Source organism: Aquarana catesbeiana, linkage group LG07, assembly GCF_042186555.1.
Source record: "Aquarana catesbeiana isolate 2022-GZ linkage group LG07, ASM4218655v1, whole genome shotgun sequence".
Lineage (NCBI taxonomy): Eukaryota > Metazoa > Chordata > Amphibia > Anura > Ranidae > Aquarana > Aquarana catesbeiana.
Genome location: NC_133330.1, coordinates 54,930,623 through 54,950,538, shown reverse-complemented (window position 1 = coordinate 54,950,538; position 19,916 = coordinate 54,930,623). Strand labels below are relative to the sequence as shown.

At 41.9% G+C, this 19,916-nt stretch overlaps 1 protein-coding gene across 2 annotated transcripts in view; it reads left to right on the top strand.

Moving 5' to 3' along the window:
* Positions 1–19,916, top strand: part of ADAMTS9 (ADAM metallopeptidase with thrombospondin type 1 motif 9) — a 366,908-nt gene that overhangs the window by 161,940 nt on the left and 185,052 nt on the right. For both annotated transcript variants that reach the window (XM_073592184.1, XM_073592185.1), the window contains exons 17-18: positions 12,071–12,237; positions 14,737–14,866. In XM_073592184.1, the coding sequence (XP_073448285.1) occupies positions 12,071–12,237; positions 14,737–14,866 (297 nt within the window). The remainder of the gene's footprint in view (positions 1–12,070; positions 12,238–14,736; positions 14,867–19,916) is intronic.

Below are 19,916 nucleotides of genomic sequence, written 5' to 3'. Positions count from 1 at the left end.
TGAAATGTTGATGTAACAAACGCTTTACTTAAACAAGCTGAAGTTGGAAGCTGATTGGCTACAATTCACAATCGCCCTTTAATTTTGCACTCTCCAGTTTTAGTAAATTAATCCCAATGAAACCAAATCAGAGAGGGGCAAATCAAAACCAAATCAGTGAGGATAGAACTATGGTATCTGCCATTGTTGACTTTGAGGGCCGATTCAGACTGGTGCGATGCCAGACATCGCATTTGATTCGCACTGCTTTGTTGTACAGATCACATGTGATGTCTGTGCGATGCGAATCACCGGCGATTCAGGTGCGATGCGGGAACCCGCACTGGATTTTCAGGGTTTCTCGCCTTGCACCAGTGTGAACCGAGCCTCAATTATGCAAGGTCTGTGGCTACTGAGACTACAGTCCCCATTTACTTTAATTTTTCACCTTGTTGGGCACTTCCCAGTTAAATAAAAAAAAAAAAAAAAAAGAACTGTCAATATATTTGTGTTTACATCCAGAGCTTGTAATTGTAATGCCGCGTACACACAGTCTGATTTTCCAACTGGAAATGTTGGATGTGAGCTTGTTGGCTGAAAGTCAGACCGTGTGTATGCTCCATCGAACATTTGCTGTCGGACTTTCCGCCAACAAATGTTGGCTAGCAGGTTCTCAAATTTTCCGCCAACAAAACTTTGTTGTCGGACTTTCCGATCGTGTGTAAACAAGTCCGCATACAAAAGTTCACGCATGCTCGGAATCAAGTACGAGATGGAAGCGCTCGGTCTTGTAAAACTAGTGTTCGTAATGGAGATATCACATGACTATTGAACTTCCTTTTTCTCGGCTCGTTGTACGTCACTGCGTTCCCACGTTCGTAATTGTTGGCCAACATTTGTGTAACCGTGTGTATGCAAGACAAGTTGGAGCCAACAACCTTCGAACAAAAATCCACGTTTTTGTTGGCGGAAAGTCCGATCGTGCGTACGGGGCATATGTCTATATTCTGTGCTCATTTACTTGGGCTTGCATCACTGCATTTTGAGTGTGCTATCTCTGCTTACTACAGCACAAAAGAACTAATTAAGCCTTTCAGCACATCCTAAACATATTAATGTGTATATGTAATTTCTAATTAAATAATTGCTTAGCACATGATGCATTTATAATCGCCAAGGAGATGAGATTATGATGTATGAATAGGAGAAGATTATTCTCCATGTGCTGTTGGTGAACAGGTTACTTTCTATTATTTTCTATAAGCACTTGCTAATTGCAAAATTATGCATGACACTGATCTCTGCAAGCCAGCTGCTTTCTCATCCGTCATTATAGTATGGATGTGTATGCCACCTGTAAAAGAATGGAGGGAATGAGATGTTTATGGATGCAGGAATAATAAGCCTCATTGATCACGATCTCTCTGTGTGGCAATCAATTCACCTGTTTCAATAGTAAAGAGATGCGTTTGACTAGTTGCTATAGATGAGGGAAATCATTAATTTAGGCAGTTCTTTTCTTTTTTTTTTTTTTTTTTGACTACTTTAGTTTAACCAGAAAATATAAATTTGTTAGTGTTAGCCTCTGATCAAAGGGCACCCTATCCAATATATGAAAGCGAGATATGGAAATAAAGACAAATTGAAAATCTTACAAGTGGGTTGGCTATTTAACGCAGAAGAGACGTGTCTCTTTTGCAATAAATCAATAAACCTACCTGCCTGCTTGCAGTTCTCTCTACAATGTACATTGAGCTGCATGTTCGAGGCTGAGTTTACATTTACGTCATCTATTTACATCATCCGGTTCTGACCAATCAAGGCGTCCAAAGATTGGTACCGAGAAGGAGCTGGGGAGAAGATGCCATCGCCAGCAAGGGACTTTGCAGACGTCAGACTATTGGGGATAAGGTGAGTATCTGCTGCTTCAGATCCGCTTGAGGCTGGGTTCACACTGCCGCATGGAGCGGCTCACAGCAGGGGTCCGGTGCGTCCCTGTTCACAATTTCAGGTCCAATTTCAGTCTGAATTTTTGTCTGAATTCGGACCTGAAATGGACCAGAAGACACACAGGACTCTTGTGCAATTCACAGGAGTGATTATACACAGTGCCCATTGAACTCATCTTTGAGGTGAACAGGTTTTTCAGCCGGTAGTGGTGCGCACAATTTAGTGTTATTAACCACTTTAGCCCTGGAAGAATTTTCCCCCCTTAATGTCCAGGCCATTTTTTGCGATATGGCACTGTGTCTCTTTAACTGACAATTGCGAGGTCGTGCGACGATGTACCCAAATAAAATTGATGTCCTTTTTTTCCCCACAAATAGAGCTTTCTTTTGGTGGTATTTGATCACCTCTGCGGTTTTTATTTTTTGCGCTATAAACAAAAAAAGACCAACATTTAAAAAAGAAAAAAACATTATTTTTTTACTTTCTGCTATAATACATTTCCCAAACAAACATATAAAAAAAACTAATTTATTCATCAGTTTAGGCCGATATATTTTCTACTTCATATTTTTGGGAAAAAAAATCGCAATAGGCATATATTGATTGGTTTGCACAAAAGTTATAGCGTCTACAAACTACGGGATAGATTTAGGGACTTTTTAAATTTTTTTATTGTTTTTACTGGTAAAGGCGGCGATCTGCGATTTTTAGCAGACAAATCTGACCCCAAATGACACTTTTTGGGGACCAGTGACATTATTACATTGATCAGTGCTATAAAAATGCACTGATCAATGTAAAAATAACACTGGAAGGGAAGGGGTCAAGGCGATCAAGGTGTTAAGTGTGTTCCCTAGGTGTGTCCTAACTGTAGGGGGGATGGGCTTACTGGAACATGACAGAGATCACTGCTCCCGATCACTGGGAACAGTAGATCTCTGTCATGTGATCTGGCAGAACGGGGAATTGCCTTGTTTACATAGGCAGTTCCCCGTTCTGCCTCTCCTCACCGTGATCGTGGGTCGCCGGCGGATAGCGGGCATGCTCCCGAGGCTTGCGCCCGCTATCCTCCCTGCGTGAATTGACGTACCTCTATACAGCAGTATGTCTGCGTGAGCTGGTTGGCTAGTGGTTAACCTGATTGGGGACTGAAGAGCACAGTGGTGGAATCTACATTTTTTTATGGACTTTGCTTGATGATATATTTCATTTCTTTTGATTGACAATTTATGTATAAAAAGGATGTTTGTTTAGCACAGGAATTAAGGATTCTAGTGGCGCTGCACTATATGGGACATTTTATGTATTTTATGTGTTGTGAAATGACTAAGAGTGTACAGCAGCCACTGTGAATACAGACATATAGATTTGCATATATACTTTATATTTTTAATTTTTTCACGTTATTTATTGCAACACAGGGATTTGTTACAGTTGGATGTATTAGTTAGTATATTTATAGGTAGCACTGATTGTTTTATACACAGAGAAATATAACTGTTGATTTGCCAAAAATCCAGTACACTCCTTACTTCCTGTAGTGAGCTGACAACACTGCCTCTGCTGCACCGGAATCCCAAGCAGTGTTGTCAACCCTGCCTGAGTCCCCTGCTTGGCTACGGAACGCCCCCTAATTCTCATCTCTATAGCATACAGAGAGAAATTTACTTCCTCATTAACAACTGGTTGGGGGTGCCTATGAATATGGCAGTCTTTTTCCTGTTCACTTACCATTGTTAACCAAAGAAAATGCCAGCATTGAAGGCAGTGTTGCCAACCTACCAGATTGAAATTTACTGGCACAACACCCAAAATGTACTGGCACAGCCAAGTTTTTACTGGCATTTGCAAAAGTTACAAAATTACAGTTTGAGGTGTAAATTTCAGTGTTATGGCTACAAACAAGTGCAATATGCAATTAGAAATGTGATTTAAAGGGTTTGTAAATGAAATTATTTTTTTAAAAATAATAAACATGTCTATACCTACTCTGTACAATGGAATCGCACAGAGCGGCCGGGAACCTCCTCTTTGCGGGTCCCCCGCAGGCGCTCCTGGCCCCTCCTCTCTTCCAGTGCCCCCATGGGAAGCAGCTTCCCATGGGGGCACTCATGCATGCTCGCACCCGAGTCCCTCTGCTGTGTCCATTGACACAAACAGCGAGACTCAGGCCCCGCCCCCCGCTCCATCGTCACTGTCTTTGATTGACAGCACTGGGAGCCAATGGCTCCCCGTGCCCCAGCAAAGCCAGCGAGACCCGGAAGTGAGGGGAGAAACGATCTGCCGACGTGCACAGCGCTGGATCCAAAGGGGTCTCAGGTAAGTAAAGTTCCTGTTGTCATAACTAATTACATGCAGGCCCATGGCAACTGCACATCAGAGGCTAAAATGGCAGTTTCCTTGACTGTAAAGGATATAAGGGTTTAGTTCCGCTTTAAAGGGGTTGTAAATGTAAAAGTTTTTTCACCTTAATGCATTCTATGCATTAAGGTGAAAAAACATCTGACAATACCGGCCCCCCTCCCCCCCCCCCTCCCCCGTTTTACTTACCTGACCCCTCAAAAGTCCTGTGCTCGCCCCCGACATCCTCTTCGCCGCTCAGCCTGGCCGTTGATTGGTACAGTGGATGGATTAGAAGCAGCGCAGCCATTGGCTCGTGCTGCTGTCAATCACATCCAATGACAAGCCGAGTGATACAGTGAGCGGTTATTGCCGCCATCTGTATCACGGGAGCGCGCCCGCAAGAACTCAACTACATGTGAGGGAGCTCACATGAAGGTGTTGAGTCCTTGCGGGGGGAGCCGAGACTGCCGCCGAGGGACCCCAGAAGACCAGGTTCAGGGCCACTCTGTGCAAAACGAGCTACACAGTGGAGATAAGTATAACATGTTTGTTATTTAAAAAAAAAAAATTATCTTTAGTGATCCTTTAACAATATTGTGGTTGTGATGCCGTTAGTGCTACTGATATTAAAAGACATGTATGGAATGTTTTTTTTTTTGTTTTTTGTTTTTTTTTTTTAGGAATCATACTTACCCAGGTGGATGCAGCATTGGTCTGCCGGTGCCTCTAACACTGAGAACCGAGTGATCAAACACCGCCGATCGCTCGGTTCTCACAGCTCCCTGAGTAGAGAGCTGGTGACTGTCAGTCAGCAGCTTTCTGTTCTGCCCCCCGTGCTCACTGGACCACTGGGCTGTGGAGGGGGCAGGAACGGCCAGCTCAGGCTCTCAGCAACTCGCCGGGTGCCAGCCCAGGCACATGGGCGGATCCCGACTTCATTGTCGCGATCTTGCCCGAGCTTGGATTGGCTCTGTGATGTCAGCCAACAGCGGGCTTGAAGGTTTGGCTGTACTTCTCCTTTAAATTTAGCTGATCTCCTAAATGTGATATGTAGGGGAGGTGTTCACTTTCGCCCCCTAAGGGCAGATGCAGCTTTTGCATATAAAAAGTGCCAAGAGCAGTGTTGGTGCCAATTTAAGTCCTCCCTAGCCTAGCAAGACCTGGGACATAAAGTGTAAAGAGAAACAAGTTATGTTTGTTATATTTTAGTCCCTTTGAACAGTCCTACAAACCACAGATGGCTTCTGTAGTAAAATTACATGTACTTTGGTTCTAAGTTCACTGCTTGAAGTTTTACTCCCACTTTACCATTAAGTGATAATGGCACTTGAAGTCTCTACTTTCAAAACACAGTGCTAGTGAACATTAAAGGGCTTTTTTCCAGTGGGATCTTTACAATGGCCTTTTAAACATTAGGTCCGCCCGGTTCTCTCAAACGCTGCCCTTTGTTTCTTCCATTTAGGAGGAGAGAGCCCTCACAGTAACACGGCCATGTGATGGATGAAATGGCACACAAGCAAACTCAGGAAATTAACTAAGTAATCGCATTAGTGTGAAGTTGTGCAGTAGACTGCTGCTTTCAGGAAACTGCTCTCTGGCAAAGAATTTGGCCTGGTAAATAGAGTGTGCTGCACATACCACAAGATTTGGGTTATAAGAGAGAAAAGAACGCTCTGTCAGTGTGAGTTAAGGTCTCGGATGTATCCATTGAGGAGGGAGGTTGTTACTGGGAAACCTGTGGGAATTAGATTATTTGCCTCTTTGTCACTCATTCTTAATCCTGTAGACATGGAGGAAATAAAAGCAGAACCTTGAAGGTTGAGGGAGCTTTGTATAAGATTTAGGGATCAACAAACATCTTTCCAATTGCTAATTATACACCTGGTATATGAACTAGTCAACATGAATCCGTGTTTTTAAGGGATTTGTCCATGTATGATCTTATCATATCATGATTATAACGTTTCATTATAAATTAGAGAAAATACAGAAGAAGCACTGCATGATAGAGGAGGATGAGGCAGGAGTTGGTGAGAAGAACTTTTTAATGAGATGCCCAAGAGATATAGAAAATAAGAGGACATGCCAGCACAAAGGCACCAACTCCAGTTGTATCTATAACACTAGATGTCTAGAGGATAACCCCCCCCCCCCACATCAAATGTCAAAAGTCTCCCACCATCAGAAGTCAAGAGTCCTCCACCCTCCCTTAAATCACAGTGCCCCCCTTTACCTTGTGCTGCTGCCAGGGAGAAGCTGGTGGTGGAGTTGGGTAGCAGAAAGTGTAGGGTCTGGATGAGGACCAAAGGAGGGCTGGATCCAGCAGTAGCTGTACAGAGAAGAATCTGGCAGAGTTATGTTGTCCTTTCTGCTGCTGACTGCTGAGACAAGGTGCTGGTGGAAATGAGGGGGGTGCCACAGAGGCAGGAGAGGTGTGAGGGCAGCATGAATCGGCCTGGTGGGCCAGATTCTGCCCACGGGCCTTGTGTTTGACACGTGGTAGGCAGGCATACACTATTCTACAGTTTTGCAAACTCTTTTGTGTAGAGCAATGAAGGAGACAGGAGAGGCCTCACACAGCCAATCTTGCCAATGTTTTTTTTTCCTTAGGTTGTGGTACTTTTCCCCACCATAGACAATGGATCATCACAAACCTGACTAATAAAGACTAGATCAGATAACTGCCATGTCATATCTATGGACAGTTTAAAGCATAATTAAAGCCTCACTTTTTTAATTTGTTATCTATTAAGCCTGCATGATGCTGAAGAGCCATACTGCTGCTCTCTCCCCTTCATCGCTCTCCCATAATTTGATAATAATTCCTTTTTTGTAAAAAGGTTTCTGACCTTCCTCCTATCTCACCTACCTGTAGACGAGAATGAAGTAACTCCTCCAAACTGTCTCCTAGGATGTCCACATCACACATCCCCAAAGACAGTTTTACTGATGGGCAAATGTGTGCAATTCAAACTAAAATAATAAAAATGTTAAATAATCCGATCAAAAGAACGGTACTCTTTCTTTAAAGAGAACCTGTCACAAAGCAAAAAAAAGACTAAGATGGAAACAACAATCTCTAACTTTTGTGCCATGTGGTAGTTCTGGGGAAGCATAGCTAAATATATTATTTGAGACTTTGCCCTGGAACTATTAAGCTGTTCATAAGTCTGGCAATGGCTTCTTCCATCACAGCCTTCTCACATAGGTCTTTTGGTTCTCAACAAAATCCTTTTTAGGTAGCATGTCATAAAGCTAGCACAGTTGACTTCATTCTTTTGCTTGGTCTATCCATGACACTTTGATACATTGGCTTATACTCTCTTCAGAACTTATTTTTGCTCCACTGTTAAAGGTTTTCAGTTATTTCAAGCCAACTAAAACAGACGGTCTTTTCTCATTTTCAGCATCAATTTTCTGCCTCCAGTGACTTATTGGTGAGGTTGCTTCGGTAGACATATATCCCTCAAAGTGCAATTTTATCTGCCTTAAGCATTATGGCCAAGTGAACAAAGCTTTATTGTTCCAGCACAGTTTTTGAAAGGCAAAGGCGTAATGGATCTGAAAAAGCAATTCAAGAGTTGCAAGGCAGTCACTTGTCTTCAGCAAGAGAAGTGTTCGAAATAAATTCTTGTCATGCGGTTTACTTTTGCAATATTTCCTGCTGTTACCGCAAATTATAGTTTACAGACAATACAATCCGCTCTATCTGATTACAAATACCTGAATGGCTGGCTGTACAATATCACAAGTCCGCTTGCCCAGATTTGCTTGTTCTATGGTACAAGATATATATTTTGTGCACTTTATATTATATCCCAATTGACAAAACTGAATTTCAGTTGCAGCTCAATCCAGATAGCTAAAAAGCTAAAGGTACATGTGAAATACACATTTAGGAACTTATTCTATAAGTTAAATTACTCTTGCAATCTTATCACAGTTGCATAGTTTAAAGTGACTTATTTAATTTTTTATTCATTACAGGTATTTCTATAGCACCATCAATTTACGCAGTGCTTTACATATAGTACATTCACATCAGTCCCTGCCCTTAAAGCGGAGCTCGTCCCAAAAGGGGAAGCTCTGCTTGTTCGCACCCCCCCCCCCCTCCACTGCCACATGTGGCACTTTTTTTAGGTTGGGGGAGCGGGGAGCAGGTACCTGGGTATGACAGGTTCCCACTCCCACTTCCTGGTAGGATTGCCACATGGCGATCTACATCACATCCGACCCTCCTCCAACCCCCCCCCCCCCCACTGCCTTCTGGGACCTATGTGTGTCCCGGAAGACGACGGGACCATTCAGAGGGCGCAACGTGACTCGCGCATGCGCAATAGGGAACTGGCTTTGAAGCCTGAGGGCTTCACTATCTGTTTCCCTTACATCCAATGCCGGCACCTGCATTGGACGAATTGGCTTGGGGTGCCGACATCATGGGATCCCTGGACAGAAAGTGTCCTTATATTAAAAGTTAGCAGCTACAGTATTTGTAGCTGCTGACTTTTAATTTTTTTTTCTACAGGCTGGAACTCCACTTTAAGAAGATTACAATGTAACGTCCCTTTCTCCCATTTATACATACACACATAATAGGGCCAGTGTAGACAGAAGCCAATTAACTGACTAGAACTTAAAGTGGCATTAAACCCAATACCAAAAATGTAATAGATTGCAGAATAATACATTTTACCAACCAAATGTGGTTGCTATATTAGTTTTCCTTTTTTTTCATTATTTTCATTTGGTTATCCAGCCAGTAACACACTTCCTGTCTCCACTTCACTGGAGGACCAATTGAGACCCAGCATTGTCAGTCTGGGGAGAGGGTAGTATTAGACTAGAAGATTTACACTCACCGGCCACTTTATTAGGTACACCTTGCTAGTAGCGGGTTGGACCCCCTTTTGCCTTCAGAACTGCTTTAATTCTTCATGGCATAGATTCAACAAGGTGTTGTAAACATTCCTCAGAGATTTTGGTCCATAGTCTCCTCAGGTAGGCCGTGGTGTTTAAACCATGCTCAATTGGTACTAAGGTGCCAAAGCGTCCCAAGGAAATATCCCCCCCCCACCATTACACCTCCACCTGCCTGAACCGTTGATACAAGTCAGGATGGATCCATGATTTCATGTTATTTACACCAAATTCTGACCCGACCATCTGAATGAATGTTGCAGCTGAAATCGAGACTCATCAGACCAGGCAATGTTCTTCCAATCTTCTATTGTCCAATTTTGGTGAGCCTGTGTGAATTGTAGCCTCAGTTTTCTGTTCATAGCTGACAAGAGTGGCACCCGGTGTGGTCTTCTGCTGTACCCATCTGCTTCAAGGTTTGATGTGTTGTGTGTTCAGAGATGGTATTCTGCATAGCTTGGTTGTAACGAGTGGTTATTTGAGTTGCTGTTGCCTTTCTATCATCATCTGCCCAGTCTGCCCATTCTCCTCTGACATCAACAAGGCATTTTCCTCCACACAACTGCCACTCACTGGATATTTTCTCTTTTTCGGACCATTCTCTGTAAACCCGAGAGATGGTTGTGCGTGAAAATCCCAGTAGATTGGCAGTTTTTGAAATACTCAGACCAGAACGTCTGGCACCAACAAACATGCAACGTTCAAAGTCACTTAAATCCCCTTTCTTCCCCATTCTGATGCTTGGTTTGAACTTCAGCAAGTTGTCTTCACCACGTCTAGATGCCTAACTGCATTGAGTTGCTGTCATGTGATTGGCTGATTAGCAATTTGTGTCACCAAGCAATTGAACAGGTGTACCTAATAAAGTGGCCGGTGAGTGTATATGGACACGAATAACAAACTAAAGCGGAACTTGGAGTGGCACTTTGTGAGCAGTTACAGCAACTTTTTTTTCCTCAAAGAAGGAAACGAATGCAGCTATCAAATCTAAGAATTGGTATGCTGCAATATAATAAATGTGCATTTTCGGATTTATTATTGCATTAAAGTGACCTGTCACCAGTCCACGCTTATTAAAGTAAACACCTCTAATATAGATACTCAGGTAAGCATGATGCTAGCTTGTATTTTTTTAAAAAAACCTTTAATCTCTGACACTTTCTACATATACCAAATGCACATAGCTGCACCTAGCACTGCCATCAGGCAATGTTGTAGCAGGGGCAATGGAAGATCTGTATTTCCAGTGTTGTGGTAGTCTTCTGCCACCACTGCCAGGACCTTGGCACACATCAGGGCTGGGGAGGGGAAACAGCTGATTATGTCCAGAACATGGAGACTCCATAGTGTCTGATGTGATTAAAAAGATGAGGTCTGTTTGTAGCACACTGTGGGCAAAGAATATTTAAAAAACAAAATACAGCATAGTATTTGATTTTTTATAGATCTTTTATTTAGGGCTGTTACTGATTAAAATTTTCGCGTAGCTCCTCCCCCGTACGCGTTACATTCAATCAGAACTTCCTCAGTGGGGCGGGGCTACGGCATCATCCCACAGTCTTTTTAAATAGCACCGTTGTGCATCAGGGGGACCGATGGAGAGCCAGAGACATCCATAACCTGCTGAGACAGCAAAGTGTCAGCTCTTTGGAAAAAAAGTGCCCTCATCATAAATGTTTCTTGATTGCTGGATAACCAATCAATGTCAGTTCATCGTCAAACTGACTTACAGCTGGGAAAGCCCTCAGATATGTTGATTTTCATAGCCAAGTCCAGGATTTACATAGATGTTTATCTGAATACTTTGACTAGTGAGATCAATCAAATTGTTAGGATCTGTCTTCCTCAATTTATGATTTCACGGACATCGACGTCACCGGACTCCTCCCTCCTTCCCTTCGTTAGCAGACGGAGGCACTTGGGGAAGGGGGGAGGAGTCCGGTGACGTCGATGTCCGTGACGTCGCCGTATCTCCGACGGAACTCCCTGAAGACCCGGAAGCCGATGGAGAGGTGAGTACCGATCAAAAGAATTTTGATCGATCAAAAATATTAACGATTAATCGAGGAATTAATCTTTAATTTTCCCAGCCCTACTTTTATTGGATATGTTTTATAGCAGAAAGTGAAAAAATATTTTTATTTAAAAAAAAATTGTCAGGCTTTTTTTGTTTATAGCGCAAAAAAAATAAAATAAAAATGCAGCGGTGATCAAATACCATTTGGGTACAGTGTCGCACAACCGCACAATTGTCAGTTAAAGTAATGCAGTGCCACAAAAAAATGGTCTGGTCAGGAAGGGGGGTAAATCTTCTGGAGGTCAAGAGGTTAAAGGACACCTGTCACTTTGATAAATATAGAGCCCCTCTATGTCCCTGTCCACATGCCTGTGTCCATAGGAACTAAGCTCCCATCAGTTGCCCCTTCAAGAACTTTCCAAGCCCAGTGATGCAATCACAGGGAGTATCAAAAACTGTTTCTCACTAAAGGAACAAGGTCAAAGAAAAAAAGAATGCTGGGGCGTGATCTAGAGGGGGACGGGGAGGTTTTTTAGGTTGATTTGGGTAATGTCAATGCAAATCCTTTAAAGGTAAGTATATGTCACAGGGGCATACCAAGAGGCTTAGTCAGGTTGCACAAGATCATTTCAACTCATATAGATCTATAAACCCCTTTCCCTTCAACTTTGAGCTTTTTTCCAATGTATTCATTTATTTCCATTTTTAACAATAAAATAGAAGAAAACAAGTGAGTTTTATGTTCGTGCTTGATAATGCTTTGATGGATTAAAATTTTTGAAAATGGGAAAATAGAAAACTCTCACCACGATGTTTGTGAGTTTCATGTGCGTTCTCTTTACAGCGTTGTTTTTCTGTTCTCAGCTTTGTCGACCAGCAATGGAGAATCCCTTCTAAACGGAAACTTTATGGTCATTATGTTCAAAAAGGAAATCAAAGTGGGAAACACAATAATTGAATACAGTGGCTCTGATCACACCATTGAAAGAATTAATTGTACCGATCGGATTGACCAAGAAATTGTCCTTCAGGTAACAATGAGCCCATTGGTGTGCGCAGAATATTGCATTAGGGTGTGCACCCCAGAGCACAAACACACATGTATGTATATCAGCAGAGCAGTGGACAGTGTCAGTAGAGCAGAGATTGGCGTCAGTAGGTTTTCTATTTTTATTCTTTTTTTTTTTTTTTTTTTTACATTTTTATTATTTTTCACAATATTGTTTTTTTTTACAATTTTTTTTAGGAGCCCCATTGGGGTTTTTTCTTTAAATGTCAGGGGTCTAAACAGACCCCTGATTTCTCACTTTTGAGACAGAGAAAGGGACTGAGAACAGAGATCCCTTAGTCCCTGTCTTTGCAGCCTCAGCTGCACTGGACATTGAATGAATGAGGAGTGCTCTGTGCTGAGTGACTTCCTGTTCATTCACAAACTTAAGCTTAGTAAACACAGTTAAGAATGAACACAGGTGCGATCATAGAAATCACTCACTGAGTTCATTCAGAAAAGGAAGGGGCGGTAAATGAAATTTTTAACAGCTCCTCCCCCCACTCTCCATCCTAAAACTGGTGACCTACAGTGCATCTGGAAAGTATTCACGGCGCTTCACTTTTTCCACATTGAAGCGCTGTGAATACTTTCCGGATGCACTGTACAGGGGGCTTTTGAAGCATCGCCTATAGAAAATATAGGGTACTGAAGTTTGTCGCCATTTCACGGGCGCACACAAATTTAAGGGTTTGACATGTTGGGTATCTACTATTTTACCTACGTTTGGATAGATTATTGCATTTGTTAGCTCTAAAAGTCACTTTAATGTGTTTTTTTAATTTAATTTTGCATTTCGGGTGCGGGTGGCCATTGGTATACCCTCTAGATCAGTGTTTTTCAACCTTATTTCACTCAAGGCGCCCTTTAAAATTCAGAACCATCTCGAGGTGCTCCATTCTGAAATTTAAAAAATGAAACAAATAGTTTTTTTTATAATGCAGCAACATCTACACATGTAAAATACCTAAAATTACAGGTGATGTATTCTTCCAAGGCAACACACAGCTTTGCACACTGGTACTGACTAGTATTCCAGTGTTTCTCTTCTCCCTCAGTTTCTCTCCCTCACTCAGTTATTGTGACCCTGGGGCTGATGGAGAGGAGTAAGGGAGGAGCAAACCATGTCCTCCTTGTAAACTGATGATGTCATTGGTTGTTAGGGTGTTGCGGCTAGAAGGTTGTAGTGGTGCACAATGAGAACCTGTGGTTTTGTGTAACTAAAAGGTAGGCTTGATTCACCTGCTGGCTTGTATACAATTTTTTGGCATTTTGCCATGGCACCCTTGAAGAAACCTGAAGGCACCTGGGGGTGCCTGGGCACCCTGGTTGAAAAAGGCTGCTCTAGATAATAATGCAGTTTTTCTGGTGGTCCCATACTAGCTCTAAAAAGAAGAAATAAGAGTGGTGCGCTTATTCAGTAACGTGACATGAATTAATATACTTAAAGAATGAACATGATAAGTATCCAAAAAATAAATAAATGTGAATAAAAGTCCAACTAAAGCCCAGTGGTAGGAGTCAGTTCATATAAAGATAAAAATCTCATAGGGATAACTTGGTAGAAGAAAAAACAGACAGCACATCGATCCAAACATTGAATGTATGAATTGGCCTATCACCTCCAAAAATGACCCAGAGGTCAAACAAAGCTCATCAGATAGTCAGATAAGAAATCCTGCTAATGGATCTGTAAAGACATCCAGGTTCCAAGCGAAGATGAAGAACTATGTCCATATCTTAGTATCAACACATCTTGGGAAACTCCATATGTAGAGGAAACATCTTGCTCCAAGAAATGGCACTTCTTGTATAAATGGCACACAAAGGAAACAAAGAACAGCCATAGTGCAATATTGCCAAATATAAAGTAATTTTATTAAGTAAAAGAAGCTGCTTACATCAAGCAAGAATAAAAATCGCAGTAAGAAATAATGGGAGTAGTGACACACTCGCCTCCTCACCGCACCTCCGTAAAACGCCACTGGAAATGACGTCACAAGGCTCCACCCGATGCGTTGCATTACTGGTCACATGACTTCCTCAGGGATAGCCTGGGCACCCTGGTTGAAAAAGGCTGCTCTAGATAATAATTTAGTTTTTCTGGTGGTCTCATACCAGCTCTGACTCAGTTTTTGTTCTGGTGTAGCAATGGCTGGGGGCACGTACTCAAAGCCCAAAGTTGTTGGTACTTCTTACAGGCTGACAACAACTGTACATCCGATGTGCCCACACTGTGGGGAAAGGGTGGCAAAGCTGCTGAAGTTTCAACAGCGATCTTGCAGTGTTGTCAACTCTCCTCCAGAAATAAGTGGCTATAGATATGATAGGATCAATGGGTGCAATTATTTTAAGAAAATATTTTTTTTTTTCTGTGCACACACTTTAACTGAATAATTAAGGTAATACTTATCTGCTCTACCATCCTTTATTACAGTACTATTTTACTGCAAAGTGACAATTCCTTTTTTTTTTTCTGTAGGTATTATCGGTCGGCAATTTATATAACCCAGATGTCCGATATAGTTTCAATATCCCCATTGAAGATAAACCTCAGCTTTTCTACTGGAACTCATATGGACCTTGGCAAGCATGCAGCAAAATCTGCCAAGGTAAGGACTTGATGGAGCGTCAAATCTGTTACTGCTGGGTCTTTTATAGATACTTATGTCAGTGTCTATATCTTCTCTGCTTATGAAGTATTCAGCAATCTGACTTCATTCTTTTCCTTGTAATACATGTTTGCTGTTTCCTTTTTTAATTTCATCTTTTTACTTCCTGATTGGTATCTGTCTAGTTGTGATAGCTAAAAGAGAATTCCAGCCCGTGTACTTTTTTCAGAAATCAATGAGAAAAGAAATGACTCCACATAAGCAGCAATTAAAGCACTTTTTAAACAGAGTGGGAAAGAGTTAAAATATGTGCCAGATATTTATTGCTGTCTGTGTTTCCACTGCAGAGAATCATCTTACGTCCTGTGATGGTAGTCACCAGAACAGGAAGTGAGTGGAAATCTCCCAAAGGGACCCAGAGAGCAGTAAACACTCAATAGATGTTTCAGCATCTTCCCAGTTTATCCAAAACTAGTTAAACAAAGTTTTGATTTGAGCTACACCTTAAAGTAGAACCAAACCCTAAATGGACGATTGAGCACTGTACAAAAACAAATGAATTGTCTTATTGTTTTATTGAAGTTTTGCATCAATTAACACCAACACAATCTTTCACATAGTCTTCAATTACGTGTCTCTCTAATTCTGAATAAATCTACCACAATCTACATTATCACAGAAAGGCCCACATATTCATTTATAGTCTCTCATAAGGAGAAGTAGTCTTAAAACATCTCCACATTCTTTTTAATAATGCATATTTATTAAGATTTAATTATGAGATATATTTTTTAGCAAATTATTTATTTTAACCACTTTACGCTGCTGTCCTTGGCCATCAGTGCCGCCTACCAGTGCATATCAGTGCTCATCAGTGCTGCCTATCAGGGCCCATCAGTGCCACCTCTCAGTGCCACCTATCAGAGCCCATCAGTGCCACCTATCAGTGCAGCCACATCAGTGCCCACCAGTGCCGCTTCATCAATGCCCACCAGTGCTGCCTCATCAGTGCTCATCAGTGCCACCTATCAGTGCCACCTCATCAGTGCCCATCAGTGTAGCCTATCAGTGAAGGAGAAAAATTACCTGTTCGCAAAATTTTATGACAAACTATAAAAAAACATTTTTTTCAAAATTTTCGGTCTTTCTTTTGTTTCTTTAGCAAAAATAAAAAACCCAGTGGTGATTAAATACCACCAAAAGAAAGCTCTATTTGTGTGAAAAAAAATAATAAAAATGTAGTTTGGGTACAGTATTGTATGACCGCACAATTGTCATACAAAGTGTGACAGCACTGAAAGCTGAAAATTGGCCTGGGCAGGAAGAGGGTATAAGTGCCCTGTAAGCAAGTGGTTAAAGAGGAGGTCCAGTTTCTTGTTAAAAAAAAGAGGAGGTCCAGCATGGGTGAAAAAAATTAAAAGCAGCAGCTACAAATACTGTAGCTGCTGACTTTTAATATTAGGGAACTTACCTGTCCAGGGAGCCCGTGATGTTGGCACCCCAGCCCTGCCATTCCTGGTAAGGGAGCCCGGTGCTGAGACCTTTCGGCTTCACAACGGGTTCCCTACTGTGCAAAGCACGCTGTGCCTTCTAATTGGTGGGGGAAGGAGGGGGGGGGCGAACTTCTGGGATATCGAGATGCTTCTAGGTTCTAACCTGTTCTTGTTTCCTTAACACTTTGGAGTTGATTTACTAGCACTCTCCAATTTTTGTGAATTAACCCCTATATGTATATTTAACATATTTTAGGCATGTTATTTACCTGTAAAAGACTCCTTTATGTACACATCCAAAGGTCCAGAGACTGATGCTGGAAGCGGCCATCTTTGATATGATGTCAGCAACATGTACAGTAGGGAACGGGCTGTGAAGCCGCAAAGCTTCACTGTCAGTTTCCCGTACTGGAGATGGCGACGGCAGCACCTGATAGCCGATTGAAAAATCGGCTCGGTGAGGACACTGCTGGATTTGTGGACAGGTAACTGTCCTGATGTTAAAAGTCAGCAGCTACAGTATTTGTAGCTACTGACTTTTAATTGTTTCTGCAGAAACCTGGAGCTCCTGTTTAAAGTGCACACTTAGTAGTCACTGTCAGCCCCTCCAATATATTAAGACAGAGCACACTGTATAGATTTTTTCCAAAAACGAGCGATGTAAATACCTATTTAGAGCTGTCTTCAGGCTGGTCGCTTTTCAGCTCCGATGGATGGCTTCTGCAGGAGGGGGCGTGATCTCGCTCTGACGTCAGCTGGGGAGTCACATGGCCGGCCTGAAGACAGCTCTAAATAGCTATTTACAAGGCTCATTTTTGGAAAAGATATATACAGTGTGCCTTAATATATTGGAGGGGCTATTTTTTTGGATATGTACTAATAGCGGCGGGGGGGGGGCTGGGTGGAGATGGAGACATACAGCAAGGAGCTGAAAGGGAGGGAGGAGGGAACGAGTAGGAGAGACGAGAGCAGAGCAGGCTGTGTATGACAGAGAGACGCACTCTGACCACGGTGGTCTGGGTTCAGGAGCCCTGATATTCGTGGTCAGTACAGAGAGGGGATACAGGAAGTGACAGGTTCAGAGAGTTTTTTTTACAGTTTAGAGGGGAACAGATTACACAGCACAAGCACTGTGCTGTTTAATCTGCTTTAAGGGACCAGAATATCAATTTTTTTGGAGGGGTTAACAAACACTTTAAGTGTTTTAGGTGCCAGCACACTGAAGCACCCTCTGCCTTCTTCTGTCTAAAATACCTTTACAAATTTACAGACGTAACTGCCTGCCTGGGCATGACATATGGGCTTCAAACGTTTGATCATGCCTTTTTTTGTAGCAGAGAATGCAGCTGGAGGAGTGAAACTCTTCTTCCTGAAGAAGCAGAATTTGTTGCACTGACAGGGAGGTCTCACCATTTTGGGATAGAGGAAGCAAATAGTGCAATCACTGCGTTTTGTAAATTGTTTCCTATCGTTTGCAGTGGGAAATGCATGCTGTGTACACATTAGCTCAAGCCTGACTGTCACAAAAATATATATTTTGTGTGATCAGCCTTCAAAACTGCAGATCAAACATATAAAATGCACAGGATACGTTTAATCAAATAACCTATAGTTTTCCTTTAGAATAAACAATCTGATTTTTTGTGAAAGTATACTCAAGTTATACCGTTCTTATTCTTCATTAATTAAAAAGCTTTATGCAGAGTACTTCTCATTAGGCATTGCTCATAGAGAATAATGCTGTCCAGCAGCTTAGCATAATGTCCAGTCAGACATTGTTGTTCTTTGGCGTTAGGTCATAAGTCTTCAGTACTGCTTTCAGTTTGATGAATGGTCCGTACAGTAACATTGAGAATATGTCATATTACTCACACTGAAGATAAATAAGCCCTTTCTGCATTAGACCCTGGCGGCTTTTAAGTCCTCAGGAAAATGGATTGGTGTAGATGAACTTCACCTTATCATTATGCCTGTGGGCAAATATAAATGGCCTTGTGGAGATATATATTATATATATATATTTTTATATATATATATATATATATATATATATATATATATATATATATATATATATATATATGTATATATATCAGGAGATTTCTCAAACTTTTATTGCTTGCGTTAAGCTGCAAATGATGATTAAAGGTTGATTAAAGTGATAGATGATGGAAAGGTTAGAAATCTTGTCAAGCAACCAAACTAGAATGAGACATAAAGCCTTCAACATGATTATTACTAATTACTCATTCTTATGATACCACTGTCTGGTCCAGAGTTCATTCTTTTGATCTTATTCAGCCCTGAGGAAGGAGGAACTTTGCAACCTCTGAAAAGTGATGGATTTCCTTTAGCGACTGCAAAAAAAAAAATGTATTCTGGACTTTTATAAGCGGAGTGATACTTCTAGGTTTTATCCTTTATTCATGTTTCCTTAACACGTTGAAGTTGATTTACTAGAAGCTGGAGAGTGCAAAATCTGGTGAAGTTCTGCATAGAAACCAATCAGCTTCCAGTTTTTTTTGTGAAAGCTTAAGGTGATTGTAAAGTCTCGTTTTCTTTTCTATAAAAATAACAAACATGTCATACTTACCTGCTCTGTGTAGTGGATTTGCACAGGGCAACCCAGATCCTCCTCTTCTCGGGTCCCTCTTCGGCTCTCCTGGCCTTTCCCTCCTGTTGAGTGCCCCCACAGCAAGTAGCTTGCTATGGGGGCACCCAAGCTGAGCTACAGCTCCCTGTGTCCATTCTGACACAGAGCGCCGGATCGGCCCTGCCCCCTCTCTCCCCTGACTTGCTAACTGACTTTGAGAGCAGCATGAGCCAATGACGCCGCTGTTGTGTCTAAGCCAATCAGGAGGGAGAGTCAAGGACAGCCGAGGCACTCATGGACATTGCTAGATAGAGATGGGACTCAGGTAAGTATTAGGGGGTGCTGGGGTGGCTGCTGCACACAGACATTAAGATAAAAAAACTTCTGCCTTTATAACTACTTTAATTGAACAAGCTGAAGTTAGAAGCCGATTGGCCATGCACAGATGCACCAGGTTTTGCACCCTCCCGTTTTAGTAAATCAGCCCCTTTGTCTTCCAAGGTACATGTATACATGCCCTGGTATTCAAGGGATTTAAGCAAGCTGATGGGCTAGGTGACTGTAGAGCCAATCACTTTTGCAGTATCAATAAGCTTCCACCACCCCCTTCCCCTGTGCTTGATTAGCTCCAGTGGAGGGCTAATAGACCCCTGATGTCTCCATAAAGAAAACCTGTCCATCTTATCACATAGAGGAATTTTAAGCAATACAGTTAAATGAAAAAGGGTAAAAAATAGACTGTAATAAAATAAATAAAAGCAATTAAAAAAAAAGTGAAATCACCCCCCTCACCCTGCACATACACACAACTGCAATCAAGCGTATAGAACACATGTGTATGAAACAGCGATTGTACCACACATGTGAGGTATCACAACAAACGCCACAGTGACAGCAATAATTCTGAGCCATAATGCACTGTGAACGCTAAGCTGATGACCTGTAAGGGCTTTAAAATCATTGC